Source organism: Ictalurus punctatus, chromosome 15, assembly GCF_001660625.3.
Source record: "Ictalurus punctatus breed USDA103 chromosome 15, Coco_2.0, whole genome shotgun sequence".
Classification (NCBI taxonomy): domain Eukaryota; kingdom Metazoa; phylum Chordata; class Actinopteri; order Siluriformes; family Ictaluridae; genus Ictalurus; species Ictalurus punctatus.
In genome coordinates this window covers 26212466-26235226 of record NC_030430.2, presented here as the reverse complement: position 1 = coordinate 26235226, position 22761 = coordinate 26212466, and the positions used below count along the sequence as shown (strand labels likewise).

Genomic DNA, 22761 nt, shown 5'->3' with positions numbered 1-22761 from the left:
ACAACCCCAACACAGATACACATCTCTAACACAGATACACAACCTTGACGAAGGTATAAATTTGTAACACAGGTACACAACCCTGGGTTCTTTTAACCCAACTGCTGGGTTACACATATTAATTCATTTGATTAAAATTTTGGTTCAGATATTCCCATCTTGTGATGGTATTTTACATTTTAATTGTCCAGTTTGTAACAGACAGAACTTGCTGATTTAATATCCAACCTGCTGCTTTCCTTAAAAACAACGTAACGATATACCTATCTCCTGTGTGAATGACTGATTTCAGGTCATTATTGTTTGCTAGTTTAATAGCCATAAATAAATAAACTCCTCCCTGTCGGTTATGTAAAGTTAACAAATGTTATTTTTGTTAGCTTATTAGCTCTGTTACTGTCGCACAGATAACCTCACAGGTGTAATTGTGATAACATTTTAAATTACTGTATTTTCTCAAATAACATATTTTCTGTTAATTACTGTTAAGACATGATATTATTTACAATAGAGCACATGTTAATGACAAACATCACATGAAAGCTCATAGATGTAGTAAATACACTGCTGCGTTTACTGCTTACACACCCATGTGGCTACAAATTACAGCAAAAACAAAGTTTATAGATATTTCTGTGCCAATAATAATAATAATAACAACAACATCAACAACAACAACAACAACAACAATAATAATAATAATAATAATAATAATAACAACAACATCAACAACAACAACAACAACAACAACAATAATAATAATAGTTATTATTGTTGTTGTTGTTGTTGTTGTTTTTAACTCGCCAATCTTTGAGTCTAGACTAAACAAAACTCAAAAGTCAAATATGAATAACAACAACAAGCTGCTTGCATGAAGTGTGTGTGTGTGTGTGTGTGTGTGTGTGTGTGTGTGTGTGTGTGTGTGTGTGTGTGTGTGTGTGAAAGAAGAAGCCTGAACTCTAAATGTACATCTGTATTTCTGTAAAGCTGCTATTGTATAGTTTTTATTAAAACATTACCAAACTCTGATCTGATCTTCAGTGAAAACAATAAATGAAGTAAAAGAGATTAAAAATGAATTTGTAATAACGGTGAGTTTTAACAGAACTCCGTATGTATGTACACAGGATATTGATGTGGTCTCAGTGTGTTTATGAAACCCCCAAACTAACTAACACAAGCACACTGAGACCTCATCAATATCCTGTGTACATACACTGATACGTGTGTGTGTGTGTGTGTGTGTGTGTGTGTGTGTGTGTGTGTGTGTGTGTGTGTGTGTGTTTATCTCTGATCTCCAGGTCAGTCATGTGTATATTTCTCAGCTTTAGAGGTGTAAAGGGCTAAAACACACACAGCAGAATCTCTCTCTCTGTGTGTGTGTGTGTGTGGGGGGGGGGGGGGGGGGGGGGGGGTTGCATTAAATTGACCTAACATTACATTAGCATTTAAATGACATTTAAATGCTAATTACTCCTTTTGAGTGACCATCATTGATTTTAAAAACGTCTTTGTTTATTTGACAGATATAAGTTGTGTTGATTTGCTGCTTTTCTAAATGTTGTGCAGTCGTGTTTCAACAGAGTTATTATTATTGCACCTAGTGGTTAAACATGGGAACTGCAACAAACAAGAATTAATCGAGGTCCATTGGAACCACACTGCCCCGTACTCGGGGAGGAGGAGTGGACAGGACAGTTAATGACACAGTTGCGTTTTAAATTGCACCAGTTTAATAGTTTAAAAATACTCAAAATGCCCAGATATTGTTTATATATATATATATAAATATATATATATATTTATATATATATATATAAATAGCCAATAAAATTCCACAAACAAAGGCAGAGTGTAAGTGCAGACAGTGTGTGTATGACACACACATGTTCACAAGTCTGTAAGGCCCAAGTCCAAGTCAAGTCTCAAGTCTTTTTAAGGTGGAGTCCAAGTCAAGACTCCAGTCTTAAATTGAAATTTTTAGCAATAATTCTTTCAGCTAGTTATTATATTTAACAGTGTATGAGGCTAACTCAATAATGATGGGTTCTGATGGGTAATGATGGAATGATGGGTTCTGATGGGTTCTGATGGGTAATGATGGGTTCTGTGGGTAATTATGGGTGATGATGGGTTCTGATGGGTAATGATGGGTTCTGATGGGTAATGATGGGTTCTGATGGGTTCTGATGGGTAATGATGGGTAATGATGGGTTCTGATGGGTACTGATGGGTAATGATGGGTTCTGATGGGTTCTGATGGGTAATGATGGGTAATGATGGGTTCTGATGGGTAATGATTGGTTCTGATGGGTAATTCAATTGAATTCAATTCAATTTTATTTGTATAGCGCTTTTTACAATAGACATTGTCTCAAAGCAGCTTTACAGAAATATATAAACACGGTGTACAGATATTAAAGGTGCGAATTTATCCCAACTGAGCAAGCCACTGAGTGGCGACGGTGGTGAGGAAAAACTCCCTAAGATGTTTTAAGAGGAAGAAACCTTGAGAGGAACCCGACTCAGAAGGGAACCCGTCCTCATCTGGGTATCAACAGATAGTGTGAAAAAGTTCATTATGGATTTATATGAAGTCTGTATGGCGTTAGAAGCAGCCGTAGTCCCAGCAGTCTGGAATTGGAGAAGATTTGAGCTCCATCCAGAGGCAGAAAGGATCTGGATCTCTAGTATCTCCATAAATTCGTGTGGGGCTCGGCGAAAGGAGAGAGGGAGAAAAAAGATAATGATGTAATGATGGGTGATGATGGGTAATGATGGGTAATGATGGGTTCTGATGGGTAATGATGGGTAATAATGGGTAATGATGGGTTCTGATGGGTAATTATGGGTGATGATGGGTTCTGATGGGTAATGATGGGTAATAATGGGTAATGATGGGTTCTGATGGGTAATTATGGGTGATGATGGGTTCTGATGGGTAATGATGGGTAATAATGGGTAATGATGGGTTCTGATGGGTAATTATGGGTTCTGATGGGTAATGATGGGTAATGATGGGTAATGTTGGGAAAGGGAGTCTTCCTGTGAGTGCCAGCGGTAAGAAAACCCTCGTGTATACATGCAATTTAACTTGGTAAACTCAGATGTTATATGCAGATGGTAGCTAGTACTTGGGGGTGAACAAACATGGAAAGGACATGGACACATTTGCACTTCTTGAAATCAGACAGCGAGTGAGCCCGAGAGCTGTGTAACACTGCAGCTTCCCTTTGGATTAATTGATTGCTTTTCAAGTGAAATGACACACAGATTATCAGAAGGTAAGGCTCGGCTTTATTGTTATTGTTTGTTGTTCGTTTATATAACAGCAGGTTTCCAATGGGTGATGCACACACGTGTATATAATAATGCAGGCTTGGTGTGTTTAGAGATGACTTGTTGTGATATTTACTGATAGGGAATGAATGAATGAGGAATGAATAGAGAAATGTGGTGTTTGATGATGTTATGTCAGGTAGTAAAGAGAGAACGTAATCGGGAACACCGAACCAAAATGACTCGTGTTTTTCACAAGTCTCTGTCTTCAAGGACAGGTCAAGTCTCGAGTCTTTTTTTTGTGACTTAAGTGCAATTCAAGTCCAAGTTGCAGACTCGAGTTTCCATCTCTACCATCTAACCCTGGTGTATGACATACAGAACCATGGCTGTTGTAATGTATATTGTAAAGTTTGCGAGACAGAAAGAGGGTTATTGTGAAGTGGGTAATGTCCGTACATGCCCGTACGTCCGTATATGTGCCACACTGACCTTCTTTCACCCCACAAAGGCTGAGAAAAAGAAGAAAAAGTGATATTCTAAAAATTCACTAGATACTAGCCGATAGCATAAGCCATGTGTGATAGGCGTCTGGACTTGTACTTGTGGACATGTAGTGGGGCGGCTGTGTCTCAGGTGGTAGAGCGGGTTGTCCACTAATCGTAGGGTTACCGAAGGGCAAGATGCTGAACCCCAAGTTGCTCCCGATGGCAGGCTAGCGTCCTGCATGGCAGCTCTGCTGTCATTGGTGTGTGAGTGTGTGTGTGTGTGTGTGTGTGTGTGTGTGTGTGTGTATGTATGAGAAACAGTGTAAAGTGCTTTGTAGGACAGCTAAGGCTAAAAAGCGCCAGAGAATTTATCTTTTAGTTTGAGACTATGCCGATATTAATGTTGTCCTGTAAAATCAAAATCCACTGATCATGAGCCACTGCATTCATCTGTGTTATAAGAATATGTAAATAATATGCAAATATTCAATTTATTTATTGTATAAAATGTCTGTGACTGTGAAACACACAGGCCATGCCCACATTTACTATACTGCCCCTTTAATGTGTGAAACATCACTTCCTTTCTCTGTATCTTGTGTGTATGTGTATGTGTGTGTGTGTGTGTGCGTGTCTGCAGTGTATATGTCTCTGGAGTGTGTGTGTAAGGGGGCGTGGTTTAGCTATACTATAAGCTGTTCTCTGCTGAAGTTTGCAGTCAGTAGTTCTGAGTTCTGAAGTGTGAACACCAAGCCGCTATCAACACCATGCCGACTGAGCTTCCTGTCACACTGCGTGTTTTCTCCCTGAACTGCTGGTGAGTGTGTGTGTGTGTGTGTGTGTGTGTGTGTGTGTGTGTGTGTGTGTGTGTGTGTGTGTGTGTGTGTGTGTGTGTGTGTCAGGGCTCTACAATGCGACCATTTCGTACTTTGTGTGACTGTGAATAAATATTTATGACCTGTTCGGAGTTGTATAATCCAATCGGGATAAAAACTACAGGAAGTCCAACATGCATCTACACCACGCAACAGTTACTTTCACACTGCTTTTCATCTCCTCAGTCAACTGAACAAGTGTGGAAATACTGCAGAGAAGCCATTATGATGAAGAGTAACTCTGTACATCATTTATTTATTGTTTAAGATATTTAAAAATAAATATTTTATGCTTGTTTATTTATCAATTAACCAAGAGTATTTCTCATTGCTATTCTTTTAACTCAGTTAACAGTGACCATGAGCAGAGAGCTTACATTTATCTGTTATGACGGACCTCCTGATTAAAGTTTAAACAAGTAAAGATTGGTATCTGGATCGGTATCGGCTGTAAAAATCCTGATCAGAGCGTCCCTAATGAACACCATTAAACTAAAGCGCTCTGCATCTGACGGGTAAATGAACTCACCCAATCACATCCTATATGAGATTACTCAGATATCTACACAATACACACAGAGCGGTTCGAGAACTGACTCCAGCCCAGAACCATGACAGTGGAAATAGTGTCTAATAGTGTAGCTTTAACTTTATTTAAGAGGAGCAGACTTCAAACACTGAACATTGATGTTTATTGTTTATTGTTGATGTTATTTGTTTACAAGGTGGAACAGGTTAACGTTTTTTTTTTGCATACAGTCTGTAAAATTAATGTTAATTAATTTTAAATAATGGGTCATGGCTCACACTATGTTCCTAAATTCTGTCATAATTGACCAGCTCATGTTTTCTGATGCTACTTGTACGTGCTCCTAAAAGAAATTGTTACCGTAGAGCCCTGTGTGTGTGTGTGTGTGTGTGTGTGTCTGTGTGTGTGTGTGTGTGTGTGTGTGTGTGTGTGTGTGTTTCTGTCAATTTGCAGAATTTCTTTTAGAAACTGTGCTGCATCAGCATCATGTGACTCAGTCTGCTGATAAAATTGCTCTGTGTGTGTGCATGTGTGTGTGTGTGTGTGTGTGTGTGTGTGTGTGTGTGTGTGTGTGTGTGTTTAGGGGACTCCGGTTCTTCAGTAGTCACTGTTCTGAGCGTTATGAGACGATTGCTGATCATCTGAAAAGGGAAAATCACGACATTGCTTTACTTCAGGAGGTGTGTTCACACACACACACACACACACACACACACACACACACACACACATGCACACATGCCAGGTAAGTCTTACACTTACCTGGCAGTCTAACAGGTAAATTGTGTTACATATAAATGTAATAATAATAAGAAGAGGAAGAAGAAGAATTTTCTATTATAAAAAATAATTAAAATAGTAATAAAATAATACTTGAGCACAAAAATCAGTGTAAGATAAAATGATGGGTAATGATGGGATGGGTATGGAATAATAAACCATCACGGCGCTGCTGAGTTCTGGACTGTGATTGGTCAGGAGGCGGTGATTAATTCTCTATAACAGCGGCTCTGACAGTAGCGCAGGTTTATATATATAACACTCTCGCTCTGATACGTTATCGTTTCTATAGTAACGGCTCGTTCACAGGGACGTGTACAGTGAAAGCTCCACTGAAATATAAATGCATTAAAAACTTGTGTAATTATTAGTATGGTGAAGTTTTCTGTAAAGAGACATTTATGGAAGGAGTCTCCAGTGTCAGCGCTGTGTAACAGTCAGAGGTAAAGCTGTAACTTTCAGTTTCCCACATCTTCATCCCAGGGGAGCTTACGAGCTCTGCAATTTCTCTGTGTGTGTGTGTGTGTGTGTGTGTGTGTGTGTGTGTGTGTGTGTGTGTGTGTGTTGCAGGTTTGGAGTGAGAGAGATTTTCTCTTTCTGAAGCGGAAGCTGAGCAAGTCTCACCCTAACACACACTACTTCAGAAGGTGAGAGTGACACACACACACACCCACACACACACACACACACACACACACTGCTGGGTGGTGAGTGTGAGGTCTAATTTACTTGTCTCCACTAGTGGGAGATGTTACATGTAACAAAAATGAATGTCCAGAAAAAATACCCCCCCCCCCCCCCCCCCAAAAAAAAAAAAAAAACCCAAAGGACTGAATGAGATAAAAAGTTGTTTACATGTTTGTATGGGAGGATAATTTGTCACATTGATTTATTTTCTGGAAAAGTTGCATATGCTGCACATAAACAAGTCCGAAATAAAAGACACATGAGGCAAAGTCTGCATGACCGCTAATGATTAGCGCTCCTCATAGACAGCTTTCTGTAGTTTAATGTTCTGTGTATAATAATAATAATAATAATAATAATAATAATAATAATAATACCTTGTGCCTTCAGTAATACATGTAGAAAGACATATGAAAGGGAGAGACGGATACACAGCCTTTTGTAACTGTTGCTTTTAAACATCGGTATGGTTAGCAGTCAAATTTCTCTCTATTTCTACGAGGTTAAACTCTTTGCACCCTTGGCCATGCTTGGTTGTATGAGCAGCCTTTAAATGACAGTTTGCTCGTCTATACGTTTACTAAATATTAAAATACAGGGTGTCCCATAAGTCTCCATACACAGGGTAAATCAACAAATTTTCAACTTAGTTTATATTATATATATATTTCATATTATACTTTTTTTTTTTTTAAAGATAGCCTTTAAGAATGCCTTTCACAAGAAAAGAACATATTGAAATCATTCTCCTGGCTGGATCGGGACGCTGTCACAAGGTTGCGATGGACTTTACCAGGAAATATAGCAAGCACATCACACACACCACACTGCGGGTTAACTTACTAACAAAAACAAAAAGTGTTGCTTCGAATCCACGAACATCCACTGACGAAGGCTCGACCGGCCTGGTGCTGGCAAACACAGTCCCCTAGAGTGTGAAGACTTTTGGGGACACCCTGTATTAGAATTATGTTTGAGCCATTATCTCACTGCTTTATCTTACACATTGTCTCACTGTGTCTCGTGCTTACTTGTTCGCTCAAGATAAAAACAACCAAAAAACGTTTGTTGATATTTGAAATATTACAAATCTAAGTATGATATTCATTGCTAACATCAGCACAATTCATGTAAACATTTTTCACATAAAAATATTGTGTGTGTGTTTGTGTGTGTATGCATTTTGTTAGTGGCATGGTGGGAAGTGGACTTGCTGTATTCTCTAAACACACAATCCAGAATGCTGTACTCCATCAGTACTCTCTCAATGGACAACCGTACATGGTGAGAATAAACAATGCACTGCACCACATACGGTAGCCGTCACCATAGCGATGGAGAAGGAATCTCCATAACTTGATACAATAGAGATTATAGTTATCTGTAGTCCTGTTGCATCTGTAGTCATGATCAGGAAGAAGACACCTGGACTGTGCTGCACTGCGAGTAGGAACAGTTAATTTGTACAGCGCTTTTAACAACGGAACAGAATGATCCCAAAGCAGCTTTGCAGAAATATATACATTCAGGGTATGGATTTTATTTTTTAGATTTTATGTCTAAATTCAAAATATAGCCTAGCCAAGACATGTTTGATCTGTAAAGTTTTCCAGTTTTTTTTAAATATTTTTTTTTTAGCTAATATAACTAACAAGTCTTAGAGGCATTTAGATTCCTGTTTAGCATGGCGTAAATCCTCCTACAGTGACATCTCCTCAGTCGGCTATGTGGAGTTCTTCAGTGTCTTAAACAGACTTGCTGATGTGAATTCAGTCTCTGTATGAGATGCTCTTTCACTTCCTCGAACCGCCAGAGTCACCTGCGTACCTTCTTGTGTGTGTATGCATGCCGAGCCCCACAACGAAGTCACGTATCACAAATGACACAGTATGTGCAATCAATACTGCAGTCGTAGAGCCGCCTGTCCCTCTGTTCTTCTTGCCTTGTTCACATGATGGACAACATGAGCTCCTGAGTCGAATCTAACCGAAGCCCTGCAGCCTAAACAGCTCACAAGTGGTGGATGCACAGATGGCAGGAAAGCAGTTTAGTGATTTTGTAGGTGAATTAATGACTGAGCAGCAGACACAGCTCAGCTGAAATCAGAACTTGATGGCATCTGGCCTTCGAGTGCTTACCAGTTATGAGACTTTACCACGTGTCCCTTAATGACCCTCCTTGAAATGACCAGCTCTGAAACCTGGCTTTTTGAGGCAAGTGGGGAGTTACAAACTCTGGTTATAAGCTCACTATTGCATGTCTTCGTGGCCAGATGACTCAGAGGTAATTTTGTGGTTTAAACCAGGATTTAATCTGGGATTTCTATTAGGAGTATCATCCAAATCAATCACTTGACCTTGCAGTGTCCAGTGAAAGTGAGCTGGCAGAGTGTACTTTGCTGAGTTCAGGACACACTGTGCGGTAATTAGACCAGATTGTGTTTCTCAGCCCTCAATTGATCCTCATTACAACTGTTTGTCCATCACAGAGGAAAAGGAAAGAGGTCCCTTGTCTAAGCAGAGACTAGTCTCTCCTCAGGGACAGTATTTAGAGGTGTACTGCTCCATGTCTGTACTGGGTTAACATCACCTCTCCCAGTGGAGTGCTCATCCCTCAGCACCTTTCTGGTTATCCCCTGGTGATTAAGATGGGTGAAATTAAATGGTAGTTGCATATCTGACTGTCGTTTTATGAAGCCTGGATAACCTTTGTGGTTCATTATCATTCAGAAATGGTGCAGACTCTACAATAAGGTTCCAGTAAACGATGGCTGTATTGATGTACAAGATTTTGCTGAGGCTCTCGGGATGTGTGAAGGTGAATAATTTTTTTTCCCTTTCAGCATGTAATTAAGTGTGTGTGTTTGTGTGTGTGTGTGTGTGTTTGTGTGTGTGTGTGTGTGTGTGTGTGTGTGTGTGTGTGCGTGCGTGCGTGCGTGAGGTTCATCATGGTGATTGGTTTGGAGGGAAAGCGGTGGGATTGGTGGTTCTGAATGTGATCGGCCTGAGGGTTAATGTTTACGTCACACATGTAAGTCAGAACTTCTTTTCAGCTAAAAACTACAACTCTGCACCATTCCACTTCTGTGATCCATCTGTCCTAATGTAATCCCACTATACTGTAATCCATCTGTCCTAATGTAATCCCACTATACTGTGATCCATCTGTCCTAATGTAATCCCACTATACTGTGATCCATCTGTCCTAATGTAATCCCACTATACTGTGATCCATCTGTCCTAATGTAATCCCACTATACTGTAATCCATTTCTCCTATTGTAATCCCACTATACTGTGATCCATCTGTCCTAATGTAATCCCACTATACTGTAATCCATTTCTCCTAATGTAATCCCACTATACTGTGATCCATCTGTCCTAATGTAATCCCACTATATTGTGATCCATCTGTCCTAATGTAATCCCACTATACTGTGATCCATTTCTCCTAATGTAATCCCACTATACTGTGATCCATCTGTCCTAATGTAATCCCACTATATTGTGATCCATCTGTCCTAATGTAATCCCACTATATTGTGATCCATCTGTCCTAATGTAATCCCACTATACTGTGATCCATTTCTCCTAATGTAATCCCACTATACTGTGATCCATCTGTCCTAATGTAATCCCACTATATTGTGATCCATCTGTCCTAATGTAATCCCACTATACTGTGATCCATTTCTCCTATTGTAATCCCACTATACTGTGATCCATCTGTTCTAATGTAATCCCACTATACTGTGATCCATTTCTCCTAATGTAATCCCACTATACTGTGATCCATCTGTCCTAATGTAATCCCACTATACTGTGATCCATTTCTCCTAATGTAATCCCACTATACTGTGATCCATCTGTCCTAATGTAATCCCACTATACTGTGATCCATTTCTCCTAATGTAATCCCACTATACTGTGATCCATCTGTCCTAATGTAATCCCACTATACTGTGATCCATTTCTCCTATTGTAATCCCACTATACTGTGATCCATCTGTCCTAATGTAATCCCACTATACTGTAATCCCACCATACTACAATCATTTTCTTTTACTGTACTCCTAGTGTTCTACTGCAATCTCACTATACTATAAACCAACTGTCCTATAGTAATCCCACTGTACTACTGTTATTCCATTGTGGCATGTTGTAAACAGACTGCAGTCGAATGTTTATTGTTACTAGCAAGGCGCTTCATCTGTTTATTGGTGAATAAATGAATAATTTATTATTTTGGCTCTCAGTTACATGCAGAATATTCTAGAGCTGAAGATGAATATCTGGCTCACAGGATTCTGCAATCATGGGAGCTGCTGCAGTTCATCCGGTAAAACTCAAATATTCCTCAATCAATTAATCTAATTAAATAATTTCATATCCTATGCTGTGTATATTTTTCGTGGTGGTTGAAAGTTTGTGAATCCTTTATAATTTTCTATATATCTGCATAAATATGACCTAAAACATCATCAGATAGTTTCACACAAGTCCTAAAAGTGGACAAAGAGAACCCAATTAAACAAATGAAACACTGCTTATGCTGTTATGTCTGTAAATTTACACACACACACACACACACACACACACACACACTGTCCCCTCCGAAACTATTGGAATGACAAGGCCAATTCATTGGTTTGTGCTCTACACCAAAGACATTTGGGTTTCAGATTAAAAGATGGATGTGTAACAAGAGTTTAGGATTTCAGCTTTTATTTATTCCCTGGTGTTTACATCTAGACGTGTTAAACATCGTAAAACATAGAACCTTTTGTATCAGACCACACAATATTTAAGTGAGCAAAAGTATCGGAACAGATCAGTCTTGAAGTAAATAACAGGTCATATTCGGTTGCGTTTCCTTTACTCGCAGTAACTGCATCACTCCTGCGACTCACCGACACCAAACTGCTGGTTTCTTCTGCTGTGAAGCTTCTCCAGGTTTCTCCTGCAGCTTCTTCCAGTAGTTGTTTGTTTCGGGGGGTTTCTCTCTTCAGTCTCCTCTTCAGGAGGTGAGATGCTGATCAGTTGGGTGAAGGTCTGGTGATGGACGTGTCCAGTCTAGAACCTTCCACTTTCCCCCTGATGAAGTCCTGTGTCGAGGTGGAAGTGTGTTTTGGGTCGTTGTCTCGCTGCATGTTGAAGTTCCTCCTGATTCATTCGGATGCGTTTCTCTGTAAATTATCAGACAGGATGTTCCTGTAAACTTCTGAATTCATTCTGCTGCTCCATCATGAGTTCATCAATAAAGATCAGTGAGAATGTTCCAGAAGCAGCCGTGCAAGCCCAAGCCATGACACTACCTCCACCATGTTCCACAGATCAGCTCGTATGTTCTGGATCGTGAGCAGATCCTTTCTTTCTCCACACTTTGGTCTTTCCATCACTTTGGTAGAGGTTAATTCATATACAGTTCAGTTTTATTTGTATAGCACTTTTAACAGTGGGCATTGTCACAAAGCAGCTTTACAGAAATATATACTGTTGCAGTCACAATTATTCACCTCCCATTGCAAATCAAGGTTAATGTAAAAATGTACAGACTTTCAGCTGTTTTTAATGAACAAATCAAACCACAGCAATTGAAATATTTCAACACAATGAATGTTTCAAGTGGTTTCCCCCAAATTCAACTGAAAATGCAATTCATAATGATTTCTCCAGTTTCAAAATTATTCACCCCCTTCATGGCGAGCATCTTTAGTACTTAGTAGAGCTCCTTATACTGTTATGGCCTGCTGTAAACAAGATGCGGAGCTTCTGCAGCGTTCCTGTGGAATCTTCTCCCGTTCCTCATGAACAATGGCCTCCAGGTCAGTAATATTCTTGGGTTTGCGTGCTGCAACCGCCTTCTTCAAATCCCTGAGACGATATGAGGAAGAAACCTTGAGAGGAACCGGACTCAATAGGGAACCCGTCCTCATCTGGGTGACACCGGATAGTGCGATTATAAATAAATACACCCCTTCTGTAAATGTGCTAATACTACATGCTCAAATAGTGCAGTTGTGTAAGCAGGAAATTCATTACAGTTTCTACAGGAAGTCTGTTTTTTTGAACTTCTCCACTGATCACTGATGGAGACTCGAGTGCAGAACTGTTTGTGGTGATTGTAGTGCTAAAGCCATCATAGCATAACTGTTCATATGAACTGAGGTCCAGAGCATCTTTATGGTGTTTAAGTGGAACCGTCCTCAGTAATCTCAGTGATCTTTAGACTGCACCATGTGGGACATCCTCAGCAGCAGCATGTGACCTCCAACTGATGAGAACTCCAGCCAGAAGTAGAACATCAGGATGGATCAGGCAGGTCCAGAGAGCAGAAGGGGTCAGGATCACTGGCATCTCAGGAGTATCATGAGTAGCTCGACAGAGAGAGAGAGAGAGAGAGAGAGAGAGAGAGATTATTAGGTATGGTTATTGTCCTGTAATGGTTAAGGACAATGTACTTTGCGTGAGTGAAAGCAGGGACTCCGGCAAGACTAGCTATGACATCATAACTAAAAGGGAGAGCCAGAAGGGAACACAGACATGAGGACTCCCTGGGACATAAGACGACCAGACACTCCACCATCAACACACCTGGGTGAAGGTGTGAAAGTGGAAGAGAGACAGCATCCAAACATCCCAGTTCACCTCAACACTCTCTACCTGTGATCCTCTAGATCTGCTTCTTTACCTAAGAACAAAACTATTCACAAAAGCTTGAGTAAACAAATATGTTTTCAGTCTGGACTTAAACACTGAGACTGTGCCTGAGTCCCGAACACTAATTTGAAGACTGTTCCCCCTGCTGTAGCCTTCACTATTCCAGGTACCAACAGATGGTAGTAGGCATGCAGGATCATAAAAGTTCTCAGGTATTGTGGTGTGAGACCGGTTACTGCTTTATAGGTCAATAATAGTATTTTATAATCAATGTGAAATTTCACTGGGAGCCAATGCAGTGTGGATAAGATCGGGGTGATGTGGTCGTATCTTCTGGTTCTAGTTAGGACTCTAGCAGCTGCATTCTGGACTAACTGGAGTTTGTTTATGCTCCTACTGGAACATCCAGACAGTAAGATATTACAGTAATCTAGTCTAGAGGTGACGAATGCATGAACTAATATTTCTGCATCATGTAGTGACAATATATTTCTTATCTTAGAAATATTTCTGAGATGAAAGAAGACTATCCTAGTAATATTATCTACATGAGCATCAGATGAAATGATGAAACAGAAAGTCCATGCAGAGTTACTGTGAGATCAGAAAGATTACTTCTAGCTACACGTGGTCCTAGTACAAGTTCTTCTGTCTTATCAGAATTAAGTAAAAGGAAGTTAATAATCATCCAACGTCTAATGTCCTTTACACATTCCTCAACTTTACTAAGCTGCTGTCTGTCCTCTGGCTTCACTGAAACATACAGCTGTGTATCATCAGCATAACAGTGGAAGATCATTCCATGTTTACGAATAATTTGACCTAGAGGTAGCGTATATAAAGTAAAAAGCAGTGGGCCTAAAACAGAACCTTGTGGAACACCAAATTTAACCTCAGTATGTGTGGAGAAGTCTCCATTTACATCTATGAACTGATAACGATCGGTCAGATAAGACCTGAGACAGGAGAGGACTGTTCCCTTAATGCAACAACATTTTCTAATCTATCAAGGAGAATAGTGTGATCTATAGTATCTATAGCTGCACTAAGGTCGAGTAACACAAGCAGCGAGATACAACCCTGATCAGAGGTCAGTAGAAGGTCATTTGCTACTTTAACCAGCGCTGTCTCTGTGCTATACTTCTGAAATAATCTGTATGAAGAAACATGTAGGTAAGGGATCTTAATCTTAGTTCCAGAACTTTAATGGCTTGTCTCTGTATTTCTTTGCAAATTCCAATCTGGTTTGTGATTCTTACTTCTAATGAGTGCTTTGCATCTTGTGGTATAGCCTCTACATTTCTTCTAACGGTGGATTGTGAGACCTTCACCCTGCCCTATGGAGGTTGTTGATGATGTCACTGACTGTTGTTTTGGGGTTTTTCTTCACAGCTCTCACAATGTTTCTGTCATCAGCTGTTGTAGTTTTCCTTGGCCGACCCATTTGGTGTCTGTTGCTCAGTACACCTGTGGGTTCGTTCTTTTTTAGGACATTGTTGTATTGGCTATGCCCAGTGCTTGTGCACTGCCGCTGATTGATTCTCCCTCTTTTCTCAGCTTCAAAATGGCTTGCTTTTCTCCCATACGCAGCGCTATGATCTTCATGTTGGGTTATCCTTTTTAACAACAAATGCAGTCTTTACATGTGAAACTGAAGGATAAAACTAAGACTAGATGTTCAGAGGTATTTATTGTTTAAACAATCAATCTACAGTAACAGGAATCACCTGTCAGTCACATGTTCCAATATTTTTGCTCACCCACAAATTGGGTGATCTAATATGAAATGTGCGATGTTATAGGTTGTTATAACATGTCTACATATAAATACCAGGAAATAAAAGCTGAAATTCTAAATTCTTCTCATGTTCATCTTTTGATCTCAAAACCAAATGTCTTCAGTCTACAGCACAAAGGAAACAAGGAATCACTTGACCTTGCTGTTCCAATAGTTTTGGAGGGATATATATATATATATATATATATATATATATATATATATATCACACGTAACATTATACAAACATTATACACTGGTTTTGTCAGACAGTGCATATGTGTGCAAGTAAAATTTGTATAAAGTATTGTGGAAATGGGAAAAGTGTGCTTGTGTGTCCTGCAGTAACACGTGGAGCGAGGCGGACGTGCTGGTCGTGGGGGGGGATTTGAACATGCACCCAGAGGATTTGGGGAATCGACTCCTCCGAGCTTACACAGCACTCAGAGACTGTTATACACACACACACATGTTCAATGTGAGTCATTCACACCCAGAGAATTTTATGCACACACACTCAGACATTGTTACACGTGCACACACACACACACCCACACAAACACACGCACACACACACACACACGCACATGATATTTATTCACATTTTGTTATGAACCAATGCTTGGTTCACAAAATCTTTATCATCCTCATTATTATTTATAATAAAGCAACGATTCAGCAGTCAGGATGGATATTTAATTTACTCATAAAAATATTATTTGGCCTGATACTAATGTGTTACACTATAAACAAAATATATTGCTAATACTTTATTGAAAATCTCTAGTGTAATTGAAAAGTTAAACTTGACTAATGAGTCCCCTGTAGTCAACATGTTCCTCTGCTTACTGTCATTTTCTGCTGTTCACTCACCTGTAACTATTATTTAACCCCCAAACCCCACTTTCAGTTAATGTGTGTGTGTGTGTGTGTGTGTGTGTGTGTGTGTGTGTGTGTGTGTGTGTGTGTGTGTGTTAGTATATATTAATAAGCTGGCTTCAATTTCCCTTGTGATTTCTAAGCTGTTAGCATGTTGTTTAAAAGACAAGTAGTAATTATCCAGGAAGGAACCGTGTAAGGAGCAGTGAGTAGGACTGGACAGTGTAAATGTTTATAATTTGAGAGAACTTGTGTGTTCTGTGATGTCAGGGCTGTGAAGATGGACACACTCTAATAGCAGATAATCACTTCACCAAAAAGGAAGATCTCATTCCTTTTGAGAAAGGCATCAGGATCGACTACATACTCACCAAGGTGAAACTACAAATACACACAAGTGGCCTTTTTGGGGGTTTAAAATTTTTTTTATCAAGCTGGAACAGATTTATTCCAAAATCATTCATATGAGTGTTCATACAAGGAATTTGGTATTCGTGAAAATCCCGTAAATTGGGAAAAATGTTCACATGCTACTCGTGCTCCTGAGTGTGTGTGTAAACTTACCCATAAGATGACTAACTAATGTAAACCTGGACTTGATCGATTTCAGATTGTCACGGTTTCCCCTTTAAGCAGCGCGCGGGAGAGCATGTGAGCGTGCATGGACAAGCGAGGTGCGCGAGCACCTGCTTTTCCCTTGTTGACAATCGTGACATTTCGACACGTGCATTTGTTATGTTTCTGTTATGTCTCCTCCCTGTTCTGTCATTGGCTATTGTTTCACGTGGGTCTGAATTACCCTCAGCCGTCAGCCATTAGGACGCTGAATATGTTTGTGTATATATACCGCGCGCCTCCCAGCACACAGCGCGGAATATTAGAGTAGTTTAGATTAGAGTAAATATAGATAGTCATAGTCAGAGTCAGAGTCAGAGTCAGGTTACGCTGGTTTCTCCGCTCCCAGTATCTCGCCATTGTTTATGTCTCATGTTTTGTGTCTCGACCCTGTATCCCGTGACCACGACATACTTTCCAGCCTTGCCCCGTGTATGCCTGTTTGCCGATCGCCTGACCTTTTGCATGTTTGTGGATTATGTTTTGGATTAACCTGCCCGTGTCTCTCAATAAAACTGTTCTACTGCACTTGCATCCGTCCTATCTTCCTTACGTCACGAGACGTGACACAGATCATATAATCAGCATGTATTACTGCACTTTTATATCTGGAATATACGTTGGAGTTTAAACTGTTTATTTTTCTTGCGTTTACAGTGTTTAGCAGACGCCCTTATCTGGAGTCTCGATCAAAAACACGTCCTCATTCTAGTTCACTCGGTCAGGGGCATCCGATGGTCAGTTCCATCAAATACATTAGTATTTAGAAAACCAGTCATTTTATTTTATTGGTGTTCATTAAAGAATATGAAAAATAAAGAAAGTGAGACAACAGAAATCTATAAAGTAAAACAAATAAAAACAATCGTTCAGTTAAGTCCGTCTGCATCGTAAACAAACTTTAGCATTACTCAGCTAAGATGCGTGCTTCACTAGTGGGTTAATTTTCTCAGATTAAAATAGATATTAAAGCGAATTAGAAACCATTTAGAAAACTACAGAAATCTGATCTTTTAATTTCTGTCTCATTTTTTGAACACGATTGCTGCAGTTGTGATTTGCTAGAAAACAGTGATTCCACAGCAGTGGCTATCTGAATTAGCCTAGCGTCAGGTAATTCTGAATGCTCCTAAATAGCGACATTTAATCTGCAACTTTTTTCCTTCGGTATACTGTCTATATTCATTTAAAGAGACATGCATTATTGAATAAAAGATGTAGAAAAGAAAGATTTACTTACCTTAAAAATTATATAAACTTTATTTAGTTGAAATTTGTATGTACTTTAAGTGAATATATTTACCAGACTCTGTGTTTGGCAGGATCTTAATTTGCCGGTTACGCAGTGTTTTTACCAGTCAAATACCGGCTAAAGGAAACTAACAGAAGTATCCATTAGCCGGTACACACACACACACACACACACACACACACACACACACACAAACACACACGCACGTTAGCCAGCACACACACACACACACACACACACACACACACACACACACACACACACACAAACGTTAGCCAGTACACACACAAATACACACGTTAGCCGGTACACACACACACACACACGCACGTCCTCACTAATGCTCTTGTAGGTGAAGGAACACAAGTCACACTCTAAAATCTAGAGAAAGCCTTCGCAGAAGACTGGAGATTATTATAACTTTGTGGGAAGTGGAAATTTGGAGGATGTTCAATAAGCACGTATAGGTGTGTTGGTTAGGTGTCCACATAATTTTGGCCATATAGTGTATATTTATGTGTGCATATATGTGTGTATTTATAGAAAGTACTGCATGAGAACACTTTACTCTTACCTTGTTTAGGGGTCTGGCAGTGTGAACATTAAGTGTGTATCCATGTGCACCACTAAAGGCTCAGTGCCGGAAAAAACATTCCCTTATTCTGATCACGAGTCCCTCACCGTTGAACTCACCCTGCAGCACTGGGATGGAAACACAACTGAGACAGGTATGACTGTTTTAGGATTTATATGTGAATGGTGTGTGTGTGACTGTGTGGGTGTGGGTGTGTGTGACTGTGTGTGTGTGTGTGTGTGTGTGAATGTGTTTGTGTGAATGTGTGTGTGTGAATGTGTGTGTGTGTGTGTGAATGTGTTTGTGTGAATGTGTGTGAATGTGTGTGTGTGTGACTGTGTGTCTGTGACTGTGTGTGTGTGTGTGACTGTGTGTGTGTGAATGGTGTGTGTGTGTGTGTGTGTGTGTGTGTGTGTGTGTGTGTGTGTGTGTGACTGTGTGTGTGTGGGTGTGTGTGTGAATGGTGCCCTGTGATGAACCGGCTAAACCCAACCCTCTGAACTACTTGAAATTAAAAGTTCATTTTTTTCAACAGCTTAATTCATGGTTGAATTTTTTTCTTTGTGTAAATGGATAAATAAAAGAGTTTTAGATCCTACAATTCCCTCCATTTTCATTAGAGTTACACTGAACTAAAGAAGATTTTTCTAACGGACTTCTAACGGGCTGCTCTTTCCTCAGCATCATCACTAAGTGAGCAGGTCGATGTAACAGATGAATCCTGTGACGTTGTGAAAAAAGGTGTAATTCATGCTGAAGCCCTGCAGCTGAAGGCCATTCATCTGCTAATGGCTGGTCTGTTGTTCATCGCTCTTCTTCCATTCTTCCTATGTGCTGGAATCTTCTTATTTTCCACTGTGGCATTTCTGGGAGCACTGTGTGTTGGTGTTACGGTGTCTGGGGCACTCTTCTACATCCTCTTTTCCATACAAATTAAAGCTCTGAGAGAAACTGAAGCTCAAATGAAGCTGAACTTAGCATATCTTTCACAGGTAAAAAACTCTGCATCTTCATTAGATGTTCACAATGACCTTCAGTCTCCCAGGAACTCAAAAAAAGATGAATAAGATGATGAAGGTTGATTTTACAGACATGTTATATTGTGTATCATAACGTAATCAAGAAAATGATATGACATACAATGTAAATGATTGTAATGTACAACGTGAGTGTAAAACAGTGTACACTTCTCTTCCATGATACTTCAGTTCAGTTGTATTTGTATAGCACTTTAACAGTGGATATTGTCTCAAAGCAGCTTCACAGAAATATATCAATTTAGGATATACATTTGTAAAGAAACTTCACAATGTTATAAATGTTTTAAAAATTAGAATAATTAATAAATCATCATTACATTTTGTCTGTGGAGATATAATTATTAATAGCTCACATATTTAGCATGCACTTAGCGTACTGCTTATTTTTTGTCTAAAATGATTAGACTTTCTTTATGACTGTCAACAGCCCCTTAATCAGTAAATCACATTTACTGATTCACAAGCTGATACACATTCACACAAACACATTCACTCACACACACACACACACACACACATTCACACAAACACATTCACACACACACACACCATTCAAGCTGAATAAGATTTGAATGATTTCTTTCCTCCCGTTTTTTTTCTCCACAGAATTAGCATGCTAACTAGAGTTAGCGTTAGCAAGTGTTGTCATGGATAATAAAGATAGTAAAATGCCTGGATAATAAAGATATTAATAAGTATTTGCATTAAAAGGTAAAAAAAAAAAAAAAAAAAAAAAAGGACTATTAAGTCCTGATAAGGATTGGACTTTACAATCCTTATCAGGGAAATTTGCTGCCAGGACAAATAAGAAAGAAAATCTTCTAAAGGTAAGAACATGCTTTGTTGTGGATGTTGTTGTTGTTGTTTAATCTGCTGTTAATCCGCTGTTAATCTATCTGTCTATCAGTAAAACCTAGCAGTGGTCTGATGTCCATGTTCAGTGTCACAGCGTGTTTGGATTGAATCGAATAGCACTGAACATTACAGGTGTTTTGCTGGAGTCTGCGCATCACGTTACCTAGGCAACAGAAAGGTGATTGTGACGTCACAGTAGAACACGTTTCTGTTCCAGAACTGAACTTCACACCGACAAGCTGTGTATCAGACGCGTGAAGGTGAAGGATACGATGAGTTCTTGCAGGAGTTTAGTAGGATTAGCAGCGTATGCAACTGGAGCTATAGTCATGGCTGCTGGAGGATATTATTATGGTCATAAGTGTGGACATGAGGAGCGGAGGACGGAGGCCTTCGAAGGCACACCTGTCCACGAAGGTAAAGATATTTCCATGAGTGTTCCCTTTCAAAGGGAACACTATAGCATAACATATGCTTTTAGCATAACACTATGGGGAGCGCCTCTTGCGCATGACCAGCATCTGAAGCTTGTATAAAATCATGCCTATTTATAGGCCTGCCATGATCAGGTGACATGGCAATTAAGCACGTTGCGTGATATAAATATGGCCCCTGTGAACCGCGCCATGAGCCTTTATTATCTTCAGCAAAAGACTGCATGTCTGTTGTTTGTGTAAAGAAACAAAAAGACACTTCATTTCCTCTCTATCTTTTCTCAAAATCTCAGAACTTTTCTATCCCTTTAAAAAATAAGGAGAAAAAAAATAAAGGAATGAGCGAGAGAGAAAAATATGAGTGTGAGAATTCATGAAGTGTGTTACGGCTTGCTCCCTTTTCATCACAGGGAATAGTGCACACTTTCTGGGTGAAGTGTTTAGGAGTGTAGCATGCGATGGCGGCCTCTAGAGGCTGCGCATGGTAATGCCTACATTAAGCAGCTCGGCTCGCGACTCGCGCTTTTTTCGGAAGCCGAAGCGAGTTGGGTTTCAGAGCCTCGCGGATCTGTGCTGGCCGCTGCCGAGGCAGCTAGCCGTCTCAGGTTCAGGGGATCTCTTATGGATCCGGGAGAGGAGCCGGAGACGAGCTCCTTGCTCTGTCTTCCGGGTTCGGTTCGGCTGTCCGCTGGATTTTGGAGCTCGCATCGCGACGTCTCCTTCCGCTATGGAAAGCCAAAAGGGGAAAAAACACCAAAACAAACAAACACACACACACACACACACACACACACGCGCGCGCGCGCGCACGCGCACACAAATAATAGTAATAATACCTAAAAACTGAGAGCAGCATATATAGAGCTGTTTGAAGTGATTACTAAGGCTGGATGAGCCTTTTTCTCCCCAGTGAAAGTAAATCCCTCACACTGCAGAAACTCCCCTTTCTTCCAGAAGTGCATGACAAAATATCAGGCTTCTGGGGGAAAACCATGCATAAGCCGTATTTATAACTCCACGATGTTGGATTATTCGGGCATTGTGGGGAATGAACGGCATGGCTATTTAGCTATGCTGAAGGTGGAGGAGGCACTTGCCAGCTACCTCTCGCTATCGACGGCAGGTAATTAGGGGGGCCGGTTTTGCCATCCAAACCACCGTGTAAGGCCACCGTGGCATTGGTGGGCAGGGCCTATGCGGTAGTAGTCTTGCTTGTGGGTCACTGTAGACAATGACAGTGTTGCAGGCTTACCGAGCAGACCTGCTAAGTGAGCTCGACATATGGCGGCATTCAGTCAGTTCCTTCCCTGTTGTCTCGAGTTCACCCGGGCATCCACGAGTGGAGCCCAGGCCAGCACCAGTGTGAGGGAGACCCTGAAGGCGAGTATGGCAGCCCGCCAACCCCCGCAGACAGCCAGGAGAACCGGCGGCCACAGTCGCGGCCTGCTACTAGGCCTGATCTGACAATGGTCATAAAGGTCAAGCAGGCAAAGAAGAGCGGTCCTGAGGGGCCGTGGAGGGCCGTATCAGGAGACATGAGGTTATTAGGGCAGTTAGCCCCCAGTGCTACTGTAGGGCGTCCCCTAGCCAAGTTTTCAGTGTTCTTTGGTCAGCGAGCTATCACAAGGCAATGAAAATCTGATGCTTTCCCTCCAATAGAATTTGGAATAGTTAACGTCACTAAAATACCATCTGGCTGCGTGGAAACCACTGCCAAATGTGTCTCCATGGGTTCTGTCTACCGCAGAAAAGGGTTACCGGGTCCAGTTTATAGCTCGACCCCCCCGGTTCAGAGATGTGCTCACCACAGTAGTCAGCACAGACCAGAGCCTGACGTTAATGCAGGAAGTAAGATCCCTCTTGGACAAAGGGGCCATAGAACATGTACCCCGTTCCCTGAGCGAGGGAGATTTTTACAGCCGTTATTTCCTGGTCCGCAAAAAATAGGAGTATGCGGCCAATTTTAGATCTGCGTCATCTGAACTGTACTCTTTGGACATAAAGGTTCAAGATGTTGACGCCCAAACTTATCGTTCCAC

General features: G+C 40.5%; 1 protein-coding gene across 2 annotated transcripts; it reads left to right on the top strand.

Moving 5' to 3' along the window:
- The first annotated feature begins 2545 nt into the window (after positions 1–2545).
- LOC108276350 (sphingomyelin phosphodiesterase 2) lies at positions 2546–19750 on the top strand. 2 transcript variants are annotated; one of them, XM_017487960.3, is made up of 11 exons: positions 2546–4584; positions 5755–5851; positions 6522–6598; positions 7829–7922; positions 9579–9668; positions 10893–10975; positions 15419–15551; positions 16223–16327; positions 18403–18547; positions 19075–19188; positions 19386–19750. In XM_017487960.3, the coding sequence occupies exons 1-11, from the start codon at positions 4535–4537 to the stop codon at positions 19421–19423; spliced, it is 1026 nt and encodes a 341-aa protein (XP_017343449.1). In that variant the 5' UTR covers positions 2546–4534; the 3' UTR covers positions 19424–19750. The 2 variants fall into 2 exon arrangements, with proteins under 2 accessions (XP_017343449.1, XP_047016368.1); XM_047160412.2 differs by having other exon boundaries at positions 19075–19750.
- Positions 19751–22761: the final 3011 nt, after the last annotated feature.

What these genes read in the sequence shown, in the direction of transcription:
- LOC108276350 (XM_047160412.2), top strand. Translation starts at nt 4,535, where the DNA reads ATGCCGACTGAGCTTCCTGTCACACTGCGTGTTTTCTCCCTGAACTGC. An exon ending in TTAATGTTTACGTCACACAT is followed by an intron (nt 9,669 to 10,892) that starts GTAAGTCAGAAC and finishes TTTGGCTCTCAG; the next exon opens with TTACATGCAGAATATTCTAG. An exon ending in TCGACTACATACTCACCAAG is followed by an intron (nt 16,328 to 18,402) that starts GTGAAACTACAA and finishes TACCTTGTTTAG; the next exon opens with GGGTCTGGCAGTGTGAACAT.